Below are 24,461 nucleotides of genomic sequence, written 5' to 3' on the forward strand. Positions count from 1 at the left end.
AGAGAACATAACTTTGGACCACTCAGCAGCAGTCCAGTCCTTTTTGTCTTTAGCCCAGGCGAGACGCTTCTGACGCTGTGTCTTGTTCAAGAGTGGCTTGACACAAGGAATGCGACAGCTGAAACCCGTGTCTTGCATATGTCTGTGCGTTCTTGAAGCACTGACTCCAGCTGCAGTCCACTCTTTGTGAATCTCCCCCACATTTTTGAATGGGTTTTGTTTCACAATCCTCTCCAGGGTGCGGTTATTCCTATTGCTTGTACACTTTTTTCTACCACATCTTTTCCTTCCCTTCGCCTCTCTATTAATGTGCTTGGACACAGAGCTCTGTGAACAGCCAGCCTCTTTAGCAATGACCTTTTGTGTCTTGCCCTCCTTGTGCAAGGTGTCAATGGTCGTCCTTTGGACAGCTGTCAAGTCAGCAGTCTTCCCCATGATTGTGTATCCTACAGAACTAGACTGAGAGACCATTTAAAGGCCTTTGCAGGTGTTTTGAGTTAATTAGCTGATTAGAGTGTGGCACCAGGTGTCTTCAATATTGAACCTTTTCACAATATTCAAATTTTCATTTTTCATTAGTTGTCAGTTATAATCATCAAAATTAAAAGGAATGAACACTTGAAATATATCAGTCTGTGTGGGATGGGAATGTATACATTATACAAGTTTCACTTTTTGAATGGAATGACTGAAATAAATGAACTTTTTGATGATATTCCAATTATATGACCAGCACCTGTATGTGCAAAAGTTGGCAACATGAGCCAGCCGAAAACTGTCAACACCGGTCCAAAACTGATCGATCGGTGCATCTCTAATTTTATAATTCAATGCAAGATTTGTGGAATGTGAATTTTTGTGGTAGTCAGTCAGGCAAGTAGAATATCTCTTTACTTGTCACTTAAAGTTAATATATGGCCACTATTGATCATAATGTAATATTTACGTTTCAAAAGGCAGGTCTAAAATGATGCTCTTCTCTAAAATGAGCAGTAACACTAGTTTTAACAAGTTTAACAGTAATTATTTAAAGTGTGGAGCTACAGTATGTATTATATTACATACTATGGATGTCACGAGAACCGATACTTCTCTACCAAATCGATGTCAAAATTCTGAAAATATGACGATACTCGTTTTTCTAGGCACTGGGGAAAGAGGTCAACAAGTGCAGCGACAGCTCCGCCTCGACTCGTCGAAAACAAAAACAGTAAGAATCGTGTATGGAAACCCGGGTGTAGTTAGTGTAATAACTAACATTTACCGGTTTTCGCAGCTGTTACTTTAGGTAGCTCTGTGTCAAAGCCTCAATTTCTCCCACTTCTGGGATATGTTGGAGAGCTACTTTTGGTAGATCTTTTACAGTTTTGATCAACAATGATGTAATGGAGAGCGCAAAGAACTGAATATTGGTCATGCCTGTCACTGTAGGCAAAGTTAGGAACTGTCTTAAAACAACCTATTTCAATCTTTAAAAACTTTTTGGTTTTTCAACATAGAAATCTCAAACCACTGCCAATATAGTATAAAAAGTTAAGAAATGAGTAACAAACCACCTCTTATATGTGCTGGACATCCACACAACTTTCACAGCTGTTAGTTGTTCTTTGTAATGTTCAAATGTTTTTATTTAAGGAGTGTATGTAAAGTACATGGGATTTATTGTTTTGTTTTTTACCATGGTATCAAATTTGGTATCAAGAAATGTGGAATATCACTGGTATTGGTACTGGTACTAAGAAAGAAAAGAAAATTAAAAAGAAAATGCAGAGCAGAGGTTTTATGACATCGATATTGCATACCTAATTTCATTTTGAGTAAGTATAATTTTATTGATATTCAGAATGATACTCTGTATTTGTATCTCTTTGGAGTATTTTGTGTGTGTGTCTATAAATCTTTGTTGCTTTGTGTTTATAATGCACTCCCACACATCTGGCTGTGTCTGCTCTGCCACTTTGTTGGTGTTTGTCTTTAGGCGAGTGGGTCGGTCTCCCCAGAGACCTGCACTGGCTCTTTCCCAGGCTAGACTGCAACAGCTCTCCCAGAGCTTGCACAATACCAAACACTGCGCTGGAATGTTGTTGCTCTTTTTTTTTTTCTCTTTTCTTTTTTTAGTTCACTCACTCTTTGAGCCACTCTTTTGAGTCTCTGCTGCTACCTCTCCCTTTCTCACTTGATACCTGAATATGCTCCTAATCAGCCAAATAGACCCAGATTTTGCCTTGAGCAGTTCCTGCTCAGAGTGTAGTAGCAAACGGATCATATTATATTGTGACTATAGTGCATGAATTCACCCATCTTCTTTACATGGAATATGTTCAGAAACTGCATATTGAGCCTTCAGGCTGCAGAAAGGTAATGGTTACATACGGGTGCGTTATGTAAGAAAACAACCCCTGCACAGTTTCCAATAATGGGGAAATTAGCTATAGAACCCATTACTGTTTTTTGTACCAGGCTGTAAACATGTTAATTTCTTCTATAAAATTGAACATTTTAAAATGGGGGTCTATGGGGATCTTTTTGGAGCGAGCCTTAAGTGGCCCATTTGAGGAACTGTTCTTGTTAGCACTTCGCGTTGGCTTCATTTTGCAACCCCGGAGGTTGCCTCTTGAATGTAACGCAGTGGGTCTTACTGACAGAGAGATGTCAGATTTGAATTCTTATCCGTATAGCTATGTTCCACATGCACATATTCCTACTCATGTGTGCGTTTTGATCAGAAATCCTTAACTTTTTGTTCAAATGGAAACTTAACATGTTTAACATGAAAAAATTAAGTCATCTAAAGCAAATTTTTGTCTAAAAGTTGAGATCCCCACCAACTATATTGAAACTAAACTGCATCCTACCATCTTGTGGGATTGTTGAGCAACTGAGACTGACAGTTGTAACTGCCAAGGGCTAATGACTGAACCGAACTACTACAGTGAGGACATTGTTTTGACAGCATCGTCTGGTTTTGCATAGGCTGTTCTAAGATGAATCTGTCAGTGAATCAGCTGTGGGCGGGGGTGAGTGTATATAAAGAGGTCGTTTGGTTATCACATTGCTCAGCACTGTCTGTCAACACTACTACTAAAGGGCTTGTACAGTCCCATGTTTTTAGTTTGTTTACTCTGGAAAGACTTGAGGCTTGAAGGAGCTAAAGAGGAGGCCTAGTAAATGTTGTGGCTAAAATATGTGCTCAGTTTGCAAGCAACTGGATTTGCCCACTCCAGATCCTCATGTGCATTTGGCAGTGAAAATACTAGTAATGAAATAATGAGGAGATTTGCTTACACACTGCAAGAAATCTTTCTGCAGTATATATGGTAGGTAGTACATATTTAGCAGCAAGATATTTCCCCTGTTCAAAGAATACAGCCCAAAAACAATATCTACACCCCCACGATTGATTTGAAGCTCAAATTTAGCTGTCACCAGCTAAAAGATGAAACAACTGTCTTCTCTTCAAACATAAAATAGTGTTTCACTGGCAGGAAAGAAACTACACCAAACTGTTGATATTGTCCAACACTTAGGATTTAGTACTTCAGTTCATCTTGATAATTTATTCCATGTTTATTATATGCTGTCCTATCCTGTCATTTTTAAAAGGCTTTGTGACTGTCCAGTGAACTTAATTTACTTGCTGTAAATTCCCAAAGCCTCTGTTTGCACACACACAAAACAGCAACACATACATAGACACAAGACTGCTATACACACTAAAACACAGACAAACCCTCCACCCTTCATTCATACACACACACACAGAGCCAGCCATCTAACCACTTAGTACATCACAGTGGATTCAGTCCATCTTGTGTTTCATTAATATGGATGAGCCCTTGATGCAGCATGAACATGGTGAAGTCCAATCCACAATGAAAACCATTTCTCAAGCCTTTTTGAGTCCACCTTAAGTATTGTGTGGTGTACATTTTTTTGTATTCAGTGTAATATTTTAGGAGATTCACACAAAAAGTTTTACAAATACAAACGTGGAATAACTGTCGCTGATAGATGTTTCTTGTTGCTCCATATGTGTTGCGTTATAGCATAATGTTAGCCAATGTTTTTTCCCGGTAATTTCATTTGTTAAATTGGGTCCTCGTGTATGTAACAACTCATAAATGCTATTACACATGCAACACTCCCATACTCTTTTTTTCTGTCACTGTCTTGCTTTCGGTATGCAGGGTTTGGATGGATGGCTCTTATATAACACAGATGTATTGCATCAGGTGTGGATGCAGGATTTTTACCTTGTAAAGCTGTTGTTTCTAATGCATATGATATGTCTTTTTTTCCCCCTGGTGATTTACATATATCATCCATCATCCATAGTTAACTGTGGTAAGATCATTACCACGTTGACTATCGTTACTCACTTACTATACACCAGGCTCTCTATATTGAAGTATGCAAAAGTACATTACAATACTTCTCATAAATTGGCTCATAAGACGATGCCATTTCTACTAGTATTTGCAACTGGCTGAGTCCTCTGTTCCTCCTCTTTTCTTGGTGTTCTGTATGTTGCCTGTCCACTGAGCTGTTTGTATTGTGAAAGTAACTCTCAAGGGAGATTCTGTAGATTATATACCATGTCACTCACTGCTACTCAGTTTTTGGAACATAAGTCTCATAGTATAAGTCTGGTTTATAGTTTGTTTTGCAAGGCTATATAGACAATTTTTCTCATTGCAGCACTTTGTGCAGATCACGTAAACTTCAATGGTATAATTTACACATCTGTGTCTGACCAAATTAGTGAGCTCAAGATACATGAATCTCTTCTGGCTAATAAATCTTAATTGTAAACTGGCTGCTTGTGATGGTTAGCCATTTATCTGTTATGTAGAATTTATATATTTTTAAATGAGATTCACCACTGTAAGAATCATTTTATTTATTCCACTGGCCTTTAGTTCATTCAATACTTGTGAACATGGGCATATCTTTCATAAAGACTGAAAAGAAACTCCAATGATTCTGATTAGGGATTCTACCCTGGAGCTCCTGCAAATACTATGAGCTAGAGGCTGATATTTGGTGACTTTCAACACTTGGATAAAACAGTAGGCTATGATATTAGTCTTGTCCATTAAAGCCTCGGTCTGGGATCTGTATAGGAGAAGCCTTTTTCACTGGTCTTCCAGACTAGGAATAATTGTTTTGGTTACAGGGTTCACATGCTCAATGTCTCTCTCAGCTGTCATTGTCTGTCTGAATAGAGAAAAACTTACTAAGCAGAGAGGACTTTTCCCTTTTCATTTTCAAGATAATGCTTTTTTAGTCCATTGAGCCTGCACTTTACGCATAAGTGAGAGAACACATTTTATGTCAGCTGAATAGTTGATTTTACTCAAAACAGAGGTTAAATTGAGCAGCTAATGAGCGTCATGATTGCAGAAAAGCTCCTTGAAACTGGAGTGACATACAGCGGATTCACTCTCCGGACAGCAGCTGAAATTTGGTAGAAATTGGGAATTATGTGGAACAAGTCATCTGTGACACAGAGTGGCTTTGCTTCTGAAAGTGAAAGCTGGTTGGCGTGTGCCAACACTCACATACACACTGAAAACACACACTCATACACATGGCTCAGGAAGATTTTTCCAAACCTGCCATTGTCACATGGGTAATGGCATTCCACATAATTTTTTTTTTTCAACCAAAGACAATACTGAAAGAGGCTTGTTACACACCATCAGCACCCATGACTAAGTGAAGAGATTAGTCAATGGCACCACTAACTGAACTTTGAGGTGGCAGTACTTGAAAAGCTGGGGGAGATGCTTGAAGGTTGTCACTTTAAATCCATGGATGATGCTGAGAAAATCAGAGGAGAGGAAGCAGCCTGCACTTCATTTACTCTTGTCAGAGTGTCCTTCACCAAAGTGCTGAACTTCTGCTCAGAGGCTATAGTTGTACTGGATATACTCCTAACTGGCGGTTAATTATATCCCCCACAACAAACAGGTGGAATTATTTATTGATAGACAGAATAGGTAATAGGGTGCAATGATATGTGAGTTTGCAGTGCAGATCATGGTTAGACCTACAAATCAGCCACACCAATTTATCAGCCTAAGTTACCATATTACAGAAATATCAAGATAGGTGTATATGTCACACAATATCTAACAAAAAATTACAGTACAGAGATGCCAAAGATTTGTTTGAGGTAATTTAGAAACTTTCAAACTCTGTGAACACTCACAACTTTAAGAAAAGTTTGTTGATCAAAGAAAAAAATCTTTGACCTTGTTAAAATAAAGGTGTTTTCATTTCATTTGTATGTGCATTTTTGGTCCTGCCAGGAAAGGTGTGTGCTAAAGAAAAACCTCTAAAAGCTGTTGAAAAAGCATGTACTTACCTTTTTCAGTATGTAACACTAATGTAATGGGATTCATATATTTTGTGTATTCTTTTTACATTAAGATTGGAAGCTGTTTCATTAATAACAGATGGGACTTAGCAAACAGCAAAGACGCTATCAAATGGAAGGATTTTTTACAATTCACACCTTCTGGTTGTAGTATTAAAATACTTGTTTAAAGAAGTTGTGGTGGCAGACACTGGCTTAACTGTTGCCTTAACAAACAACTGAGTACAGTACAGTTTTCTCCCACTGCTTGGCTTCTCTCTCTGCAGTTCCATTCCTATTTCATATCTGCTCTGCTCTTGTCTATCCCTGTGACACGTCTGTCTTATCGTATATGCCCTCTGCCATAAAGCAGCAGAAAATCCCATATCCCATCTCCTCATGGCTTCAGCTTTCAGCCTCAGTTATTCCACTATTATGTACCAGGCTCAGCGAGCGCCGACTCTCTCTCAGTAAACGTGCTCCGGGTGGGAAATGAATCTCTGTCTTCGGCATACTGGCTTTTTTCAGGGGAAATACATTGCCTCTCTGTGGAGAGGTGAGAGTGGTAGAACTCTAAATGCAGACTTTCTGTCTGTGGTTTTGATGCTTCACTTCTTTACATCTTATTCTTTTCACTTGTTTCCCACCCTTCCCCCCTATTCACTGACACTGTATGTCTCAGCACTTCATATTTAAGCTTTAGTCTTCTACTTATGCGTGTCCCCTGTGTGCACATGTCGTCCTTTAAATGTCACCAGGAATTTACATGCTTTGTATACAAATGACAAAACCTATAAAGTGCAACTTTTACGTTCGCTTTCTATGTTTACTACAGGGAACACACATTGCTGTGGTATCAGAGAATCTAAAAAACAGCTACTTCTATGATCTGTGAATATATATAAAACCCTCCCTATGCTTGTGACAATACTTACTGGTGTGTGAACACACTGTGTTTCCTTGTCCTATCCTATGCAGGATTACATTACAGACAATGTATAAAGCTGAACAGGCTGGTTATCTACATTACAAGAGCAACCTAGCACAAAATCCACCCTTTAGAGTTGGTTAATCATATGTGCAGTCAGTTCTTTATACTATCAAGTGACTCTGGTCCTAGTGTTGGGTTCATTGCCACAGTAGTTATTTGCGGTTTTCCAGAGAAAATCAGGAGATGTCATGTTCATCCCCTAGTACTACACACCCCCACCCCAACATCTAAATACAAAAAGTCCCTTGTCAGCAGTGTGGCGAGTTTGGAGTTGTCAACTGGCAAGATATGCAGGGCTTAAGAGCATGTGACTAAGATTGGTGGTAGTAGTAGTGGAACCATTACTATTACCACTATTGGGTAGTAATCTGGGTTGAAGGCATGTTTTGCGTTTGTGAAGTGGGCATGTTGAAGCCAAAACAGGGTGTTTAAAGATGCAGAGATGTTGCTTGCCTCTCACTGTCTCACCTACGCACAAGCTCACATTTAGACATTGTTTGCATACAGTCTATCATCCTGTCTGCTGCAGTCACATGTTCGCACCACTCCCACACACAAGCACACACCGACACAAACCACCAGACAGCCAGTCTTACAGCCAGACACTGGTCTGCCTGAGTCAGGATCAATCTTAGCAGGTGGAAACAGGGGATAAAGATGAAGTTGGGGTGGTTGTACTCGTCTCTGGCAGAAGCGTATTGGTTTGCTAAACGCATAGTGGCGTCCTCACAGTCTGTCTCTGACAGGCCCCAAATGCTTTATCTCCCTCAGAGTGAGTATTTCTCTGGCATGTCAGTTCACTGAGCTATAACTGATGGGGGAAGTGATGAAGGAGACCTCAGGTGTATAGTAGGAATGAAAAAGATGAAAAGATAGTATAAAAGTAAAAAATAGGCTTGCGATATTCAAAAACATCCCTTTGTGTAACAGTTGTGTGATATTGCCAGTTAAATGTCACTTTTTGCTTTCTTTTCTTTGTTTAAAAAAGGTTTATTTGTAATTATACATTCAAGGACAAAACGTGATTTATAGGTGAAAGTCCTATGTTTTGCCTGCTGAGTCATATTAAAGGCAGTCTAAAATTGTAAGCACGTACAGTATATTTGACTCCATTTTAATTGGGTTGGGATTCGGTTAAAAGACAATATTGGAAAAAAATAGTTTGATTTGCTCTCTTATTTTTATTTGCTGTGTGACTGTTGGGTTAAATGGAGAAAAAGTTCTCACTCTGAGAGATTGTCTCTCTCATCTGTTCTCCTATTGCACATGTGATTGCATTCACACTATTGCTAAGATCAGGGCTGGTTCATTCACCGCATACTAAAGTGATTTTGTTAACTATTTCTTCCTTTTTTTAAAAGTCACAAACTGAGAGAAATGTTTTATGCATAAGCCTCACTAGGGCAGCATTCAGTAAATAAAGTTCTATCCTACCACTCGCTCTTCAGAAGTTATTCTTATCTAAGTACAAGTCTGGGTCTCACTTGGCACTCCCATGGGGTTTGTGTCTTGGTGGTAGTGGCACCAAGCAGCAGGTGTTGTGTGATTTCTCACCTGGCACTAAACCAGACAGTGTTTGCTGCTATCAAATCAGGAGCAGATGGCCACAGATCGAGGGCTAACCATGCATTTCATCTGCACGGCTAACTCTGCAAGTGCAATCACAGGAAACCTAACAGAAAGAGCTCTGGAACTTCCCATTACATTTGACTTATCTTTGTTTTTAATGAGGCAAAGCTTTGTTGGTTTGTGTGGTGTTTGTCATCTGTGTGACTGATTTGTTGTTTTCAGATTTTTGTCATTGACAGAAAGCCACAAGTGGCACCACTGGATTTGCAGAATTTTATAGGGAATATGGGATTGACTCATGCACGTAGGCATGAATCTATGTGTGCGCATGTGTTTTTTGTTGTTGTAGGCTAGTGTTGGGCCAATCAAAGATGCAATCGTCCATCGCCATCACAATGTTGAGCCAGCATCATGATTTGAGAGACATCGCCCAACCCTAGTGACCGCATGAAAGCAGCATCAGTGGTCTTCATATAGCTGTGAGATTTCTAAATGTCTTACTTTGGCCTACTAACAAATCACAATCTGTGACAGCACAGATGGGCTCACTCATTTCCACTGAAAACATGGATGAAAAAAACCTTGTAGGACGGACAAAATAATGAAATAATCAGTTGAAGGTGTATACACATGAAGTAAGTCAGTAATTAATGGTATGAATATTGTATTGCCAAATTTTGGTGTGTTTATTTGGCAATTTTTAACTTTGGTGGCCAGAGCTTAATTCATTATTTGTGCGTTCTAGTGTGTGTTTTGATGGTTTGCAATAGTTCAGTCTGACTGTTATATCTTGAAGTACTGATGAAACAAAGAGGGACAGAAAGAAAAGTAGATTTACATATCTCTGAGGAGATGGCAAAAGTGAGAAAAGGCCTGAATAAAGACTGAGTGGGCAGGGACAAGGAGATGGAAAGAGAAGAGAGTGGGAAATTGTGTGCCAAAGGGAAAAAGACAAACAACAAAGAACATTAGTAAATGGAAAAAAATAGTTATGCATGAGAGGAGAAGCAGACAGACTTGGGGGCAGCTGAGGTTAACATCAGGAATAATGAGTGCAACCCCTGCAATGTGGCATCCTGACCTTTCACCTTTTACAACTACTTGTTCCAGAAAGAAGTGTTTGTGTCCATGTTGATGTATACTTTCTGTCAGCAGTTACACACAGACAGTTTATCAGAGTACTGTTGCTATTCGGATCAAATACACACAGGCACATATTATTCTACCAAATATATGATAGTTCATTGAAATGCTTCTAAAGGGAAAAATCACAGGTGTTTTTAATGCAAGCCCACACACAAATACTCAAGCACAAGCACTCAATTCTCTGGGTTGTCCTTGTAAACCAGAAGCATCCCAGAGCAAAGACATGGCACATAACAGCTATATGTAAGGAGTAGATTTAGACACATTCCCTCCTTCCTGCACTCCAAATCTTGTTTACTCTGAAATAAGTGCCGCTTAATTATGTTTTCCTCATCTCTTCATTTCATTTGTTAAGTTAAGATTAAATTTAGATCTTGAGATTCAGATTTTAGTACAATTTTAAATAGTCAGGGGGAAAGACCTATATACTTCACTCTCTCAAATTGGTTGTACAGTACCTAAAAGAGTGTAATCTGCAAAGTAGGTGTGTTGACACATGTAATGGACCATTTACAAAACAAAATAACTGTAGCACAGGGGGGTGCATCGCTATACTGAGTGAACAAATAAACTAGACTCTAGTTCTGACGATTGGCTTGTTCCCACAAACCATGCCCGTGACTGGATTCTAAGCTGCACGCTCCCAACTTCATGCTGTCAGTTGAAACTTCCTAATGAAATATGAAATTGTTGATATGTTTAAGAAAAATGAAGATGAGTGACTGCTCAGATGACTGTCTAAGCTGTCATTCCATTACCTCAGACAGCCATCAGCCTTTGTACATACGGGATTGTTTTAAATTATCGACACAAATGGCTTTTGCCTCATCAAATATGCATGACAAGCATGTCGGTGATGAACAAAAACGAGACTGAGGAGAGTAACTAAGCAGGCAACAAGGGTGTTCAATGTAGACAAATTAAAGTCTGCATGTTTTTATGCATTTCTCAGTGTTGGAGCTGGTTAGCTATAACTCTTTATTCAATAGGTTTCACTGAATGTTTGACAGCCAAATCAGAGAAGGCTGGGGGGAAAGGAACAGGCAGAAACGAAAGCATCCTGTTTTCCAATAATTGCCCGTGGCTTGTGTCTTAGTGGTGCTTCATATCTCTCAAATCAAAGATGCTGCATAATAACACTGTGGACACACGCAAAGGCTGGATCAATGAGACACTGTCAATATCATAGAACAATCCCAAACACTTGAGGAGAAAAACATCATCTTTATAGTATTGTGTGAGTGTGGTTCCACATTTTCTGTCTTTATGCAACCATCTGTAGTACCGAAAATAGTCTATGTTCTTGAGGGCTTTGTATTGAAACCAATTTGCTGGATTGTTTTATTCATCACATTTCAATTGTGTTGTGTAATATCTGTTACATAATGACAGTAACACAAAAATAGCAGTCCATTATTTGGCTGATGGCCATGAGTAGGAACACTTATATTGCAATGAGTATAACCACAGATAAAATCATTTTTAGTTCAAACAAGAAGATTATATAAGCATGAGAGATTGCTTGTTTCAAAGAGGCTTTCCCCCTCTTTCTGTATGTTGTCTGGAGTTATCATATTTTAATGATGCGCCCCGCACTACGAGCTGTGTGGACTAAAAATAATGGACTGCATGGTTTAGGAAAGGATTGTTGTGCAGATGGGATTGTTGGTGTCCCCAAGGTATAACTGTCATCCCAGATTAAATGTTGTGGGGTCTTGTCAGTAACAACATGGCACTACTTTTTGCCTTCAGCTTAATGAGAAACTAAAATATATCAGTATGTGTTGCTGGCTGGTGGAGACAGTGTCATATCAGCTCCCACTGTGGAAGTAAGGAAAATGAAGCAACAGTGGAATTTTAATGGTGGCTGAGGGAAAAGTAAAATATGCTGTCACATCCACCACCAGGTGTTTCTGTTGGTGGAAAAGTGTATGTGATATATATTGGGTATCAGATATTTCTTGATTCTCAAAAGCGTGATCAGAAACACAAAGGAATGAAAAACTCAATTATCTTATTACAATGCACCCTGTGAGCTGCTTTTCATAATTCCATCTAGCTGCTTTGAAGAAAATAAACACAATAGAATGCTTTATCTTGATTCCAAAAAAAATCTGTTCCCTTTGCCACTCCTTCCGCAGTCTGTCAGGAAAGAAATAATATAGTTACAAATAAAGTCTCTGGTGCAAATCTCATAAACTCAGCCTTTTCTCTATGTGCAAAAATGTTAATACCACTTGCTTTATGCCTTTCTCTGCTATCCCTTTATTTCTCATATGAAAAATACTTGTGCAACAGCTGCATTACAGCTGTGCAAATCAAAGTCTTAAAATTTTCCTTGTTGTGTTTCAAGGAGGACAGGGGCTTTGAGTTGAGAAAATGATTCTGGATGCTATTGTTGTAAATGAAAAAAATACTGCTTTTGTTCCTTCTAAGGAGCATCTATATGGAGAAAAACATATTTGACTAGGTAATTACTTTTTTTTGGGTTGTTCTTTTGGATGAAATTTCCAGTGCTTACGTGTCACATTGACAGCCTTTGTGTCGTGTGAGGATGTGGCCTGTGCTGTGTAGCAGGATAAATCCTTCCCCCAACTCATCATGATTTGGTCAGCAAAGTTTGATTCAAGAGTTCCTGCTTTATTGTGTCTGGCCATGGGCAGGTCCAGGGAGTTGTCATGGTAACATCCTTCCGTACAGGATCTGACACCTATGACCTTGTTAGATGGATGAGAAAACTGATTTACCCATCCCTGTCAGTCTCAGCCCTACAGTGAGTCATAGCCCTAGCTTTATTTGATGAAATGCAGGTTTGGGTCACCCATAATAGGACAGAATAATGACACAATCTATAGCAGAAGCGAAGAGAAGGAGGGCCAGTGTTTATAAGCATATTAAACCCATGATTCAGTTGTTGTATGTTGAGCTCTTTGTGAAGTCATTGTGCAATCAGTCATCATCTAAAGTAGAACAATATGAGTTCCTCATTTTCAGACATATCTCACACTATGTATGGATGATCTCCTAAGAAGTTCACTTTGTTTCTATCCACACTGAAGGCTTTCACTGTTTTATGTTTTACCCTTGAAGTTGTGGCCTACCCAGAGCATGCTTCAGCTGTAGAAATAATGTGAAAACTGTGTCAGATTATGTAACATACAAATGAATTTTAATTGGTTACTTGAGCAACACTCGATTTGCGTTGAAGTGGGGCTTAATCAAATTGGCCAAGAAAACAGGATGTGTCTGGTATGTGCTGGTGCTGATAACCTGTGACCATGCTTGTGCCCTAGTTTTTAAATGTCAGTCTTTGTTATCTTACAAAGACTTAATGGTGTGATTTTTAAAAATCCATTTCTTTTGTATGTGAAGTGTAGTAGAAGGAGAGTGATATATTTTTGTTTGTTGCTGTTTGGCAATCTACTATGCACCTTCAGTTTTAAATTAAAGAATGACTATTTGCCATCTTTCGTGCCATATGCATTTACATACATATATCCCCCACTTTTAGGGGACCAAATTGTATTGGACAAACTAAAATAAAATAAAAAGCCATATTTGGTTGCAAATTATTTGCAGTCAATACCTGAAGTCAGACTTTTTTAGATGCTTGAATGTTCATTGGTATTGCTGACTGCACGCCTTGCTGCAGACTTCTTCAATTTGTTTTGTTTTTTTCTTTCAATCTGGTTTTCAGCAAGTGAAAAGTTAGGTGACTAACAGTTAAGGACAATCACTGTATGGCCTTGCCTGTATGCTTAGGATCATTGTCTTGCTGAATTGTCCACCACACAGCTGAAGCTCTTTTGATTTCCGTTTTTTATGTAAGATCTAGTTCATAAGATTTTGAACATTGAGGTTTTGATTTAATGACAATATCAGAACCTTTATCTCACTTAAGCCTGGCTGAAACAGCCAACAACAACTCAGTAGAGCAATACAAGAATAAGCTCCCTTAATCCGCTTCACTTCTGTCCCTCTGCTTTTCGAGTTACATGTCCATTTTAGGGTTAGGGGGAGATAGATGACTGCCCCATTTAATAGATTGGCTGCTAAGTAGGGAAAGATTGCCACCTAATGGAGACAATGTGGTACTGCCTTCCTAATTAATTCTCTCCTACACTGCTTTTTCTGTTTCCCTCTTCTGCTCCAATGTATAATTTTTACTTCAGTTTAGCTCTGTGTGTGAAAAGTGTAATTGTAATTGGATCTAATTTTCTTTGTTTGGGTCAGTATTTTGGTCCTACATGGACAACTTTGTAATTAACAAAGTTTCCAGTTACTCTATGCAGATTGTTTAGGTGACGTATAAATTCACATTAAAAATTGTTTGATTTATACCTTTCTCTCCTGTTCTCTTTTTCAGGTCCAGTATCCCCCCCACTTGAGGCTTGAATAGTATTCATCATTGTTGTACTACAGTTTCTGTAGCTCGTAGCTTCATGGAGGGTTTTCCTGTCCACTGACCCAATAGGCTGCATTACTGGACCGGCAGCCATGTCTGCCTGCAGCACTTTCACCGAGCACGTGTGGAAACCAGGCGAGTGCAAGAACTGCTTTAAACCTAAGAGTCTGCACTGTTTGGTTCAGAGCGGTGGAGGGAAGCCTCCATCAGAGCAGAGGCCTCCAACAACTCAGCAACAGAATCCACCCCCTGCTGGGGCCAGAGCCAACCCTAACCTGACAAACAACTCCCAAAGGGCTGGCAGTGGTTCTGCCCGCTCAGGACACTTCCGTCCACCAGTGGCTAAGAAGCCAACCATTGCTGTTAAGCCCACTATGATGCTGCCCTGCTCCTCTACAGGACTGGATTCAGATGGCAACCTGCAACAACCACCAAATGTGATAGAACATGGCAAAACATCAGCCTTCACGGTCTGGAATCGCAATGGACTGAACCGGAAGAGGCCTGGTGGGCCCAGCAACAACAACGAAGGAGAGGATGGCAGTGAGGAGATTGAGGGTTATGGACAACTTAGCCCAAGGACCCCTAGTGGAAATAACAACAACAGTGGACTGACAGATGTCCTAAAGGAAATTGCTGGGTTATGTCCTGGCTCTAGCCCGACTCCTCTTTCCGGTTCCAAGGACTTGTTTTGGGGACGAATCAGTAGTTCATACCGACAGTCCTTGGAAAGAGGCCTTCCAGCCTCAAGCTGTCTAGCCATGGGAAGCAGCAGTAGTGGTGCTGGCACTGCTCAAAAACGGGTATCTCTTAATGATAGCACCGAGATCATCAGCACAGAGGGTGGCCGATTTTGCTACCCAGAATTTTCTAGTGAAGGTGAAGATGAAGAAGAGGAGGATGATGATGAGGAAGAGGCTGAAAGGGATGATGATGAACATGAGAGCTGGGATGAAAGTGATGAAGAGTTACTAGCTATGGAGATCCGTATGCGAGGCCAACCACGATTTGCCAATTTTCGTGCTGCCACATTGTCTCCAGTGCATTTTACTGCAGGGAAAAAGTGGAATACTGTGCCACTTCGCAACCGGTCACTGCAGCGCATTTGTGCAGTGGACTATGATGATAGCTACGATGAGATCTTGAATGGATACCCCTCCATGGACTCCAATGGAGCTCTTCTTCCATATGGACCCTATAACATGCAAGGCAGTGGTTTCCTATCAAATTCTGAGTCTAACACATCTCCAGAATCATCGTCATCACTGCCAGAGGACTCTCGAACAACTTCCAGCAGTGGGAGCAGTGCCCCCTCTGCTCTTCGAAATGGCTTGCATTCTCCTACATCTTCAAAGGCACCTATAGCCTGCACTCCTCCCCCAAAAAAGGAGCCAGTCCACAGAGCACTGAGCCCACTTAAGGTGACTGAAACACACAAGGCTGTCCTGGCCATTAGATTAGAAGATCAGGATGGCAGAGAAGGCATGCCAATGCCCCAGGCCCTTCCAGGTCAACCAGTCACTATTAGTTTTAGTCCCACAGAGGAGCAAGCTAGACCATACCGTGTAGTTAATTTGGAAAAATCATTGATCTGTAAACCTTACACTGTTGTGGATGTGTCAGCATCCATGGCCAACAAAGATGAACCGATTCCAGACTCTACACCAAAACCTAAAAACCTGTCAATACCTTCCAGCCCTACATTGTTCTGTAGCACTCCTTTAGGTCAGCCCCTGTCTCCAACCTCCCCTGTTTCTCCATCTTCTCCTGTGATGCCGACATCACCCACATCTGTAGCTCTGTCAGGTACTTCCCGAAAGAAATCAGGGAGCATACGTTACCAAGAAGTGTGGACATCAAGCACAAGTCCTCGCCAAAAGATACCTAAAGTTGATCTAGGGGTTGGGAGTAATCCTGGCCCCTCCATCCCTACTCAACACTGCAGTCACAAGTCAGCTCCTACTTCTCCCATTGCTGGACTTTCATCCTCAAGAACTGTACCTGTGAAATCCCCCAATTTATCAGAGATTAAGTTCAACAGTTTCAATAATGCAGGCATGCCCCCTTTTCCCATTATTATTCGAGATGAGCCAGCCTATGCTCGCAGCTCCAAGAATGCTGTTAAGGTACCTATTGTCATCAATCCAAGTGCATATGACAACCTAGCTGTGTACAAGAGCTTCTTGGGACTCAGTGGGGAACAGCCACAGCCAAAAAGGGTAGGAAGTAGGGTAGCCAGCCATACTTATGAAGAGATTGGATCCTCTGAGAGTGTCCAGTCCTGCTCAACAGAGAAAACTATCTCTGGTAGAGGCACATCAGAGAGAGCCTCTTTTGAAGAGACAAAAGTTCCACCTGAAGCAGTGTCAAAAGTACCACATTTACAACCTAGAACCACTACAGACTCTAGCACTGTAACAAGCACTATAATGACCTCCACGGTTGGGGCCTCTCCCACTACATCAACAAATTCCCCTGCCAATCTTGCCATTTCTGCAAACCTGCCTAAAACCAGCCCTACTGCGAATTCTGTTCTGTCACACATTTGCAAGACAAGTGGAGATGCTATTTGCAATAGAGATGATGATACAGACTTAACTATGACCTGTGGAACATTGGCAAGCCATAGGGAGGAGGCCAGTGCTGTGCTTTTACAGATTGTGGCGTCCATTCAGCCTCCAAATTGTCCACCAGAGTCACCCTCAGCACAAGCCAGAACTCCCACTTCTGAGGAGCTGTATGCTCTTCCACCTGATGCCATGAAAGAGACACTCACCCGACCCAAATCTCTCTTTTCCACAACTGATGGCTGTCTTTCCAAGCCCAAGAAGGAAACGCCCACGAAGATTTTGTCTAAATCCCAGAGTGCCTCTGCTGCTGTCCCACTCTCTAGCCCCCGGTCAGAGCCCAGTGCCCCATTCCCCCCTCCTAGATCTACGTCTTCCCCTTACCACGCTTCTAATATCCTCCAGAGACATTTTGGCAACTGGACCAAGAGCTCCGCTTCCAGTTCTCCCGTACGACCCAGTGAAGGTGAAGCAAGTCCAGGTGGAGAAGGGCGACGTATTTCAACAGAAAGCTCCAAACCCAAACGCTGGATCTCCTTTAAGAGCTTTTTTCGTAGGCGGAAAGACGAGGATGAGCAGAGAGAGAGGGTGGAGAGAGAGAAGGAGAAAGGCAAGCTGGTTGGGCTTGATGGAACAGTAATTCACATACTTCCACCACCACCAGTCCAACAACATCACTGGTTCACCGAAGCCAAACCAGAGGATCCCACCCAGAAGCCAACCATCATCTTTACTTACAAACCAGACAGTGGCAGCACTCCTGGTGACGGAGAAGGAGAACTGCGAGTAGAGGAGTGCACAGAAACTGCATTACTGACACCTGATGAGAGCAAGGAACCCAGACATTTGAGCCCAGGGCAAACACCACCCTCACAAACCACTGCATGTGATGTCATCAGCAAGGACTTCAGGTATTTGGTCACGATTTTTCCCAGGTTTTATTCACTCTTCTAACACAACTATATTAAAAGATGCCCAGTGAACAGAGTAAAGCTTGCAACAGTAGCACTTTATAGTAAGGATTCTGTTTAAAACTGGGGTTTAACCAATTGGTTAGGTATAAATTGAATGTGGCTTTAAATTTTTTCATCACAATACTGAGATATGTCTCTGTGTAATTAGGGTTCAAAAATCCATCTTGTCATTTGCTAGGTAAGCACATGTGCATGTCTATTGCTATTTAAGTCTTGTTGAAATTATAACCTTCGATGAGAAGTTGTTACACCAGAAAAAAATATAACATGGGACAATGGTACTTTTAGCTGCTGTAAAGTGAATATTGGCTTTTACACAAATACGTGTAGTATGGTTTAAATCAATATTAATTATATATAGTTATTGTCTTTACGGTTTGTAGTGTAGTTGTTAGTAATCCAGCAAAGTTTGGACAAGTTTTCACCTCTTGCTCATCTAATTAATATTTCACATGCAAGCCCATATTACCATTACCCACAAACATTCCCTTCAGAGCTTTCATGCCACCCAGCATAAAATTAAGATGCTCAACCTTTACCAGCTGCTCCTTCAAAGTGCCAAGGGTGCTTCTCCCCCTATCATACAAATCCCTCATCACAGATTCTAGTTTGATCTTTATTTGGCATGTCTTCTCGCCTACTTGCCCAACCAACTGCATGGGCTACACATCCTATGTGGTCTCTTCCCTAATATCATCTATTACCTGAACAGCAGGCTCTGTGCTCAGCGGTTCTTCCTTTAGGAAGGGACCTCAGTGTGTTACAAGTCAGCAAACTGCAGTCTGATTCAACCTCTACTCTATTAATCACTGCTTCAGATGGCATATATTCCCTTTAGCTTCTCAAGTTGCATCAAAGCCTCACTCTCTCACTCACTCACTCACTCACTCACTCACTCACTATCCTTGTACCTAGTTTAGTGAACTACACTTTGTTAATGAAATTATGAATAATAATATTTGGAAATATTATATCATAAGCACTCGTTCGGGGCACCACCTGACAAAGAAATAGCTGTTCACCCAAGGCTGTCAGGATTTCCTGGGTATAGCTAATAATTACACAATTATTACTAATGATCAGTTAGTTATTGTTATTATTCTAAATCAGTTAGTTTAATCAATCAGTCAGTCTCAAATCTGAAGGTGAATTTTCCGTACAGTGATCTGGACCACTAAACAGTACACACACACACACACACAAGTTACCATGATCAAAGTGAAACTTTATTAGCTAACTAAAGTGAGTACAAAGTGAGGGTAAATACAGGAATATCAAAGAAATAACAAAACAGAAAACAGCCAGAATGTAATCAACGGGATATAGAGGTTCAATGTGAATTCAGTTTGCTATTGTGGAAAACATGATTCTAAAGAATAAGGGAACAAATGGACGCCAGTGACAACTAAGTTAAATTGAGGCTATAGGTGTTCAGGGTTAAAGGACACCAGCTCCACCACAGAATGCAGAGGTTATTTTGCCTTACTGTTTGTTGTTTCCCCCACCATCCGGTGTCGAAGGCTCACAATCAGTGGCACGGTTGCGTTCACGGCCCCTCAGAGGCTTGGCACGCTGCGCGGCCTCTCGAGCTGGTCTTTTGTCAACAGGGATGCCCCAGAGTCCTTCATCTGGTTGGTGTTTGTGGGAGCAGTGTGCTAATTCAAACTGAGATAAGGGTTTGAAAGAAACTTGATGGTTTACTGAGTCAAACTTTGTGTAAATTAAACGGTCTGATAACTTTGAACAAACAAAATCAAATAAAACACATACATTAATCGCGAGCCCTCAGGAATATAGGCTAGTTAACACTGCTGAGATTAAACAAATAGCCTGGGGAAGTTTTTGTCCCAGTGAAGCTCCAACAAGAATAGTTGGGTCAAATCTCCCGCTAAGACAAAAGAGTTTCTCCGGGCCGGACCTTCTTGAACAGGATGCTGGGTTGCGAGGAGAGGCTTCTGGAGAGAAGGGCGGAAGAGCAAGAGTGAGAGAACAAAGGGGCGCGAGGTCTTTATCTGTCCTCTGTTTCAGACATGTGACATCAGTTTGGGGTAGAGTTTCACGGTGGGAGTCACCTTTTGTGTCTCGAGGTTTTAACTTTAATATAAAGTAATGTCTTAAAGTCTATTTGCGCATGTTTTATTAACATATCTTTCCATAATACAACCACTTTTCTTAAATACCATAAACAGTTACACAGTTCTTAGTTTTAAGCATTTGATAAAAGGAAAGGAAAAGCTATTGTGTTAATCGTCGTAACGATTAGAATTGTTACAGTTAAAACAACATTTTATAGTGATCATAGCAAATGAACAGAACAGTTTAACTAAATACTTCCAGGATAATATTGATTGTTACCTGTTCTTACTAGTTAATATATAAGGAGGTATCTGAAACATGGGAGGTACAGTTTGGAACAATGGCATATTATACCTCTTTTTTCCTTTTGAGTCACTGGTTTCATGAAAGGAGACTGAAAATAACTGATTTCAGTTACATGTTCTTAATAAGAAAATATAAGAAGGTGTTTGAACTTGTCATCAGTTAAACACACAAGACAGTAGTAGACAACTGAGCACTAGGAAAAAAGTAAAAGCACTTTTGAACATAGTTTCTAAACATGGTAATAAACTACTCAGAATTGAAGAGGTCCACTACCTAACTTAACAAAGATTATTTAACTCAAACAGCGTAATACAACACAGCTTTATAGTGAGGGGAATATTCTTAGTTCAAAATGAATATGAGGCTGTATCTTTCCTCTGGCGTCTGGCGATCTTATCAGTGCGAATAAAAGAGGAGGCAGCCCTTGTTGTGCGTGTGTTTGTGCAATATGTTAGAGTCTATGTTTATGGCTTTTTGGCCATTTAGAGGTCCTGACAGCCCCTAGATTTGGGAGGGGTTACGTCTCTGGACAAGGTTAAATTGTCATTTTAACAATCCAGGAGAGTCATTAATCTTAACTTCACTGGAGATGGTGGCTTTTATGGTTGAAACTTCCCAACCACAGTGGAAATATGTTTGATGTAGCAAACCTTTCACCCCCTCCTTTTTTGGGTATTTTAGGCATGGAGTCAGCCCGTATGCTTGACGGGTGATACTCAACCCCCCCTTCTCTTGGGGGAGACAAAGGGGAGAGGCTATGTTCTTTCTTTTGGCATGGTCACTACACTGGCACAATTAGTTTTTTATAATTAGTCAAACAATAAAACAATAATTATCGCAATATAATTTTTTTCAATAACAATATAACAAATGTTCAATAAATTTCAATAAATGTTTGATTTGATTCACTTGAATCATACCTGTATTAGGACTTAATTTATTTAATAAAATGTTTATTTTGTTGAGGAAAAAGGACTGGAAAAAAAGCTTAAAACCGTCAGGTTTCTTCAGCTTTCACTCAGGAGAAAAATCTGCCTTTGAACTTGAAAGAAATAACGATGAAAGACATGAAACTTTTTATCGTGATAATATTTTTGGCCATATCGTCCAGCCCTAATTAGTCATATTCTATTATACTAAGTTGCATCAAATGCAACATTCTACAAACGCATGTGGCCCCCGGCCAATTAATTGAGCTCAGGACACTCTACAGTATTTCCTTAATGCCTCTTCCTGGGGTGTCATGTAATGAGTGAAAAAGGAACATTCCCATTTAATGAGCATGATTATACATGGAACTTTTGTTCCTCTTCCATGCCTTTGTTCCACATTTTTCCATATTTTTCCTCTCCCCTTGAGCCCAAAGCAATGTGAATTCTTGAATATTTCTCTCCTCCATCCTGTCAAGAGCTTGGCCCCATTCTGTCTCTTTTCTAGCTTCCCTGCCTTTTCTCTCCTCCTAAAGCGTCAACGCTAGTCATCTTTTCTTTCTTCCAGAAGTGCCTGTCTCTTCTCTCACTATATAACAAGTGGTGCAAGAAGTATGCACTAGTTTTTACCATTAATATGGAGGTCTGGGTTATGCCATGCTAAAATTGAGTATATGATGTTGTACCATATATTGGGGAGTACCCAATATATTACCCAAAGTTTGATACCAAAATCTGTCAGTCAGATGCAGTTAGTCGTTCACTCACTTCACACAGAGGATGATGAATTACTCACATGAAGAGCACTGAATTAGTTTTTTTGTGTACATCTTCTGAACTTAGCTGATAATGCTGAGTAATGTAACTAGATGGCTTTTCAATTCTGGCCAATACCAAGTTTAGCGTGTAGAACTAATGTCAACAATGAAGAAGAATCGATGCAGTATTTCTCATACTAAATGTTTCCCCTGCTTATATTGAGCAATGAACATCAGGGACCATCCATTTCAACATTAAAACACTAAACAGCTGTTTGCAACAAGCAGCATTTATTTACTTATTTGATTCCAAAAAGAATTCAGGTTTTATTATAATACCTGAATCATTAATTAAGCAGTTATTACAGTTAGTTTTTACAGTATTGTACGAGACATATCCACAAACTGTCTAGCCACAAACATGTAAGCCTATGTGTATTTAATACTTCACACTTTCAAGCATCTCACCTTTGGTCTAGTCTTATTTTCGTCACACCATGTAAACATTCTTTTGTTACCCTGCTGTTTACCGCATTCACTGCAAACTTGTCAATGAGTAACTAAGTTATTCACTTTGTGTGTTGGCAGTAGGTAACAGTACAGTATTACTCCACAATCTATTTGATTTATCTCCAGTATTGGCGCATGGTGTTTAGTTGACCCAAACCAAAAAAAAAAAAGCTAAACATCTCACTTGGTGCCTAAGCTTCCTTTGGTGGTGTGGAAGATGTCTATAGAAAGACAGAGGAATGTAAGTAAATGCCTCACACTGCTTCAGTTACAGAAGCTCACGGTATAGGAAGTGTACTGAAATAGCTAATATGATTGTTGTTAACTAATTGTTATTTTGATTTTAAACAGACCAGTAAGTCAGTGATTAAATGTTCTGAACCGATCACACAGGTCGTTCTACAGACCTTTTGTTTTGATTGGCAGATGAGGGGTTAACCCTGCAGGTTTATTGGCAGTGGGCGTGTTTTTCAGCGCTGGAAAACGCACATTACCTTAGACAGGTAAGAACATTCAAAGAGGAAGACAAGGAATGAATATCTGCAGGAAATACTTTTGGATTCTTCGCAACTGGCCAACCTGCAGTCACTGCTCTAGCTAGAATGTGAGTTCAGCTTTGCCTTGTATTCAAAGTTTCCAGATGGGAAGCTGTGTGAGCCAGTACAGTGGGTAAGAACTGAAACAGTTTTCTTTCATTCAATTCTGTAAACACCTGTGACTACCCAAGCCATTTGAAGTTGTATTGACTTAGTAGGGAGGATTGGTTTTTGAGATAATATGAGATTGTTCATTGCTCGCAGCAGAGGTCTGAAAAACACTAAGCACTGGGGCAGCTTCATGCTTTCTGAGCAAGTCAGGTCCTGACTTTGAAACGTGTAGCAGCCATAAAGGTATTTCATGTGTCAAGGGCCTCTCAAGGTGTGTATCCACACTAGAGGTTTTGTTCAGACAGGATTATGTGCTCAAAATCTGGGTAGTTGAAGCTGAAGCTGACTGTAACCCATTAACACTTTAGTTTTCTGTAGGATTAATGTTAGTTGTGCCCTTGTATAAGAAACAGTGCAGAATGTCCAGTTAGTCAAAACCAGAACCATGAAATGACGTATATTCACATAAACACAACCAGGAAGAATAAAAGAGGAAACTGAGTAAACGTATAAGTCAGGCCACCAGCAATTTTTTTTTATGCTTAACTTTCTTCAATCTATAATAACACACTGTACCATATGCTGTTGCATTTGTAGCTATACTTAGTCTTTATGCCTCCATCTTCCATTTTATATTGTGCCCCAGGGTAGAGACAGACACACGAGCAGCTTGGTGTTTTCTCAGTGTTCACTTTTCTATCACATCATGGTCAAAATATTGCAATAATACTTGTTTCTTCACAAAGAACATCACTGCTTTTATATTAAATCCTTTTTAAAATGCCAGTGTAACAGTAATTTCACAAAATGACTAAGGGCTACAAGATAATGTTTTTAAAGTTTGCTCTGCTTAAACATGAAACTCAAAAAATCCTCTGGAGATCACAAAAATCTGTATATATAAACATCAGTAACAGATTGAAAAACGTTTACTTAGAAAAAGATGGAACCTTTTCTGTTCACACACGATACATAACTTCTCTAGCAACAAAGGATGAGATTGTTTTACCGTTTGTACTGTTCAGAAACAAATAGGTGCAAATTTTAAATTGCTGCATCACACATTTTTAACGCCACACACAGGTACCTAAAATTGTTATTCAGACAAATGTACATTAAAAATGTTTAGAACTATAATCAAGGCAGGGTTTTACACTCTGAATAACTTACTGTTGCTGATTTTACTAGTGCACTACATGGTGTGAAAAAGTGTGCTAGAGGC

The 24,461-nt window shown here is 40.1% G+C and overlaps 1 protein-coding gene across 6 annotated transcripts in view; it reads left to right on the forward strand.

Moving 5' to 3' along the window:
• peak1 (pseudopodium-enriched atypical kinase 1) overlaps positions 1-24,461 on the forward strand; it is a 114,319-nt gene that overhangs the window by 70,151 nt on the left and 19,707 nt on the right. For all 6 annotated transcript variants that reach the window (XM_046037322.1, XM_046037321.1, XM_046037324.1 and 3 more), the window contains one exon: positions 14,434-17,950. In XM_046037322.1, coding sequence (XP_045893278.1) covers positions 14,565-17,950 — 3,386 coding nt within the window. In that variant the 5' untranslated portion in view covers positions 14,434-14,564. The remainder of the gene's footprint in view (positions 1-14,433; positions 17,951-24,461) is intronic.

The sequence above is a fragment of the Micropterus dolomieu genome, linkage group LG22 (genome assembly GCF_021292245.1).
Source record: "Micropterus dolomieu isolate WLL.071019.BEF.003 ecotype Adirondacks linkage group LG22, ASM2129224v1, whole genome shotgun sequence".
In the NCBI taxonomy this organism is placed as follows: domain Eukaryota; kingdom Metazoa; phylum Chordata; class Actinopteri; order Centrarchiformes; family Centrarchidae; genus Micropterus; species Micropterus dolomieu.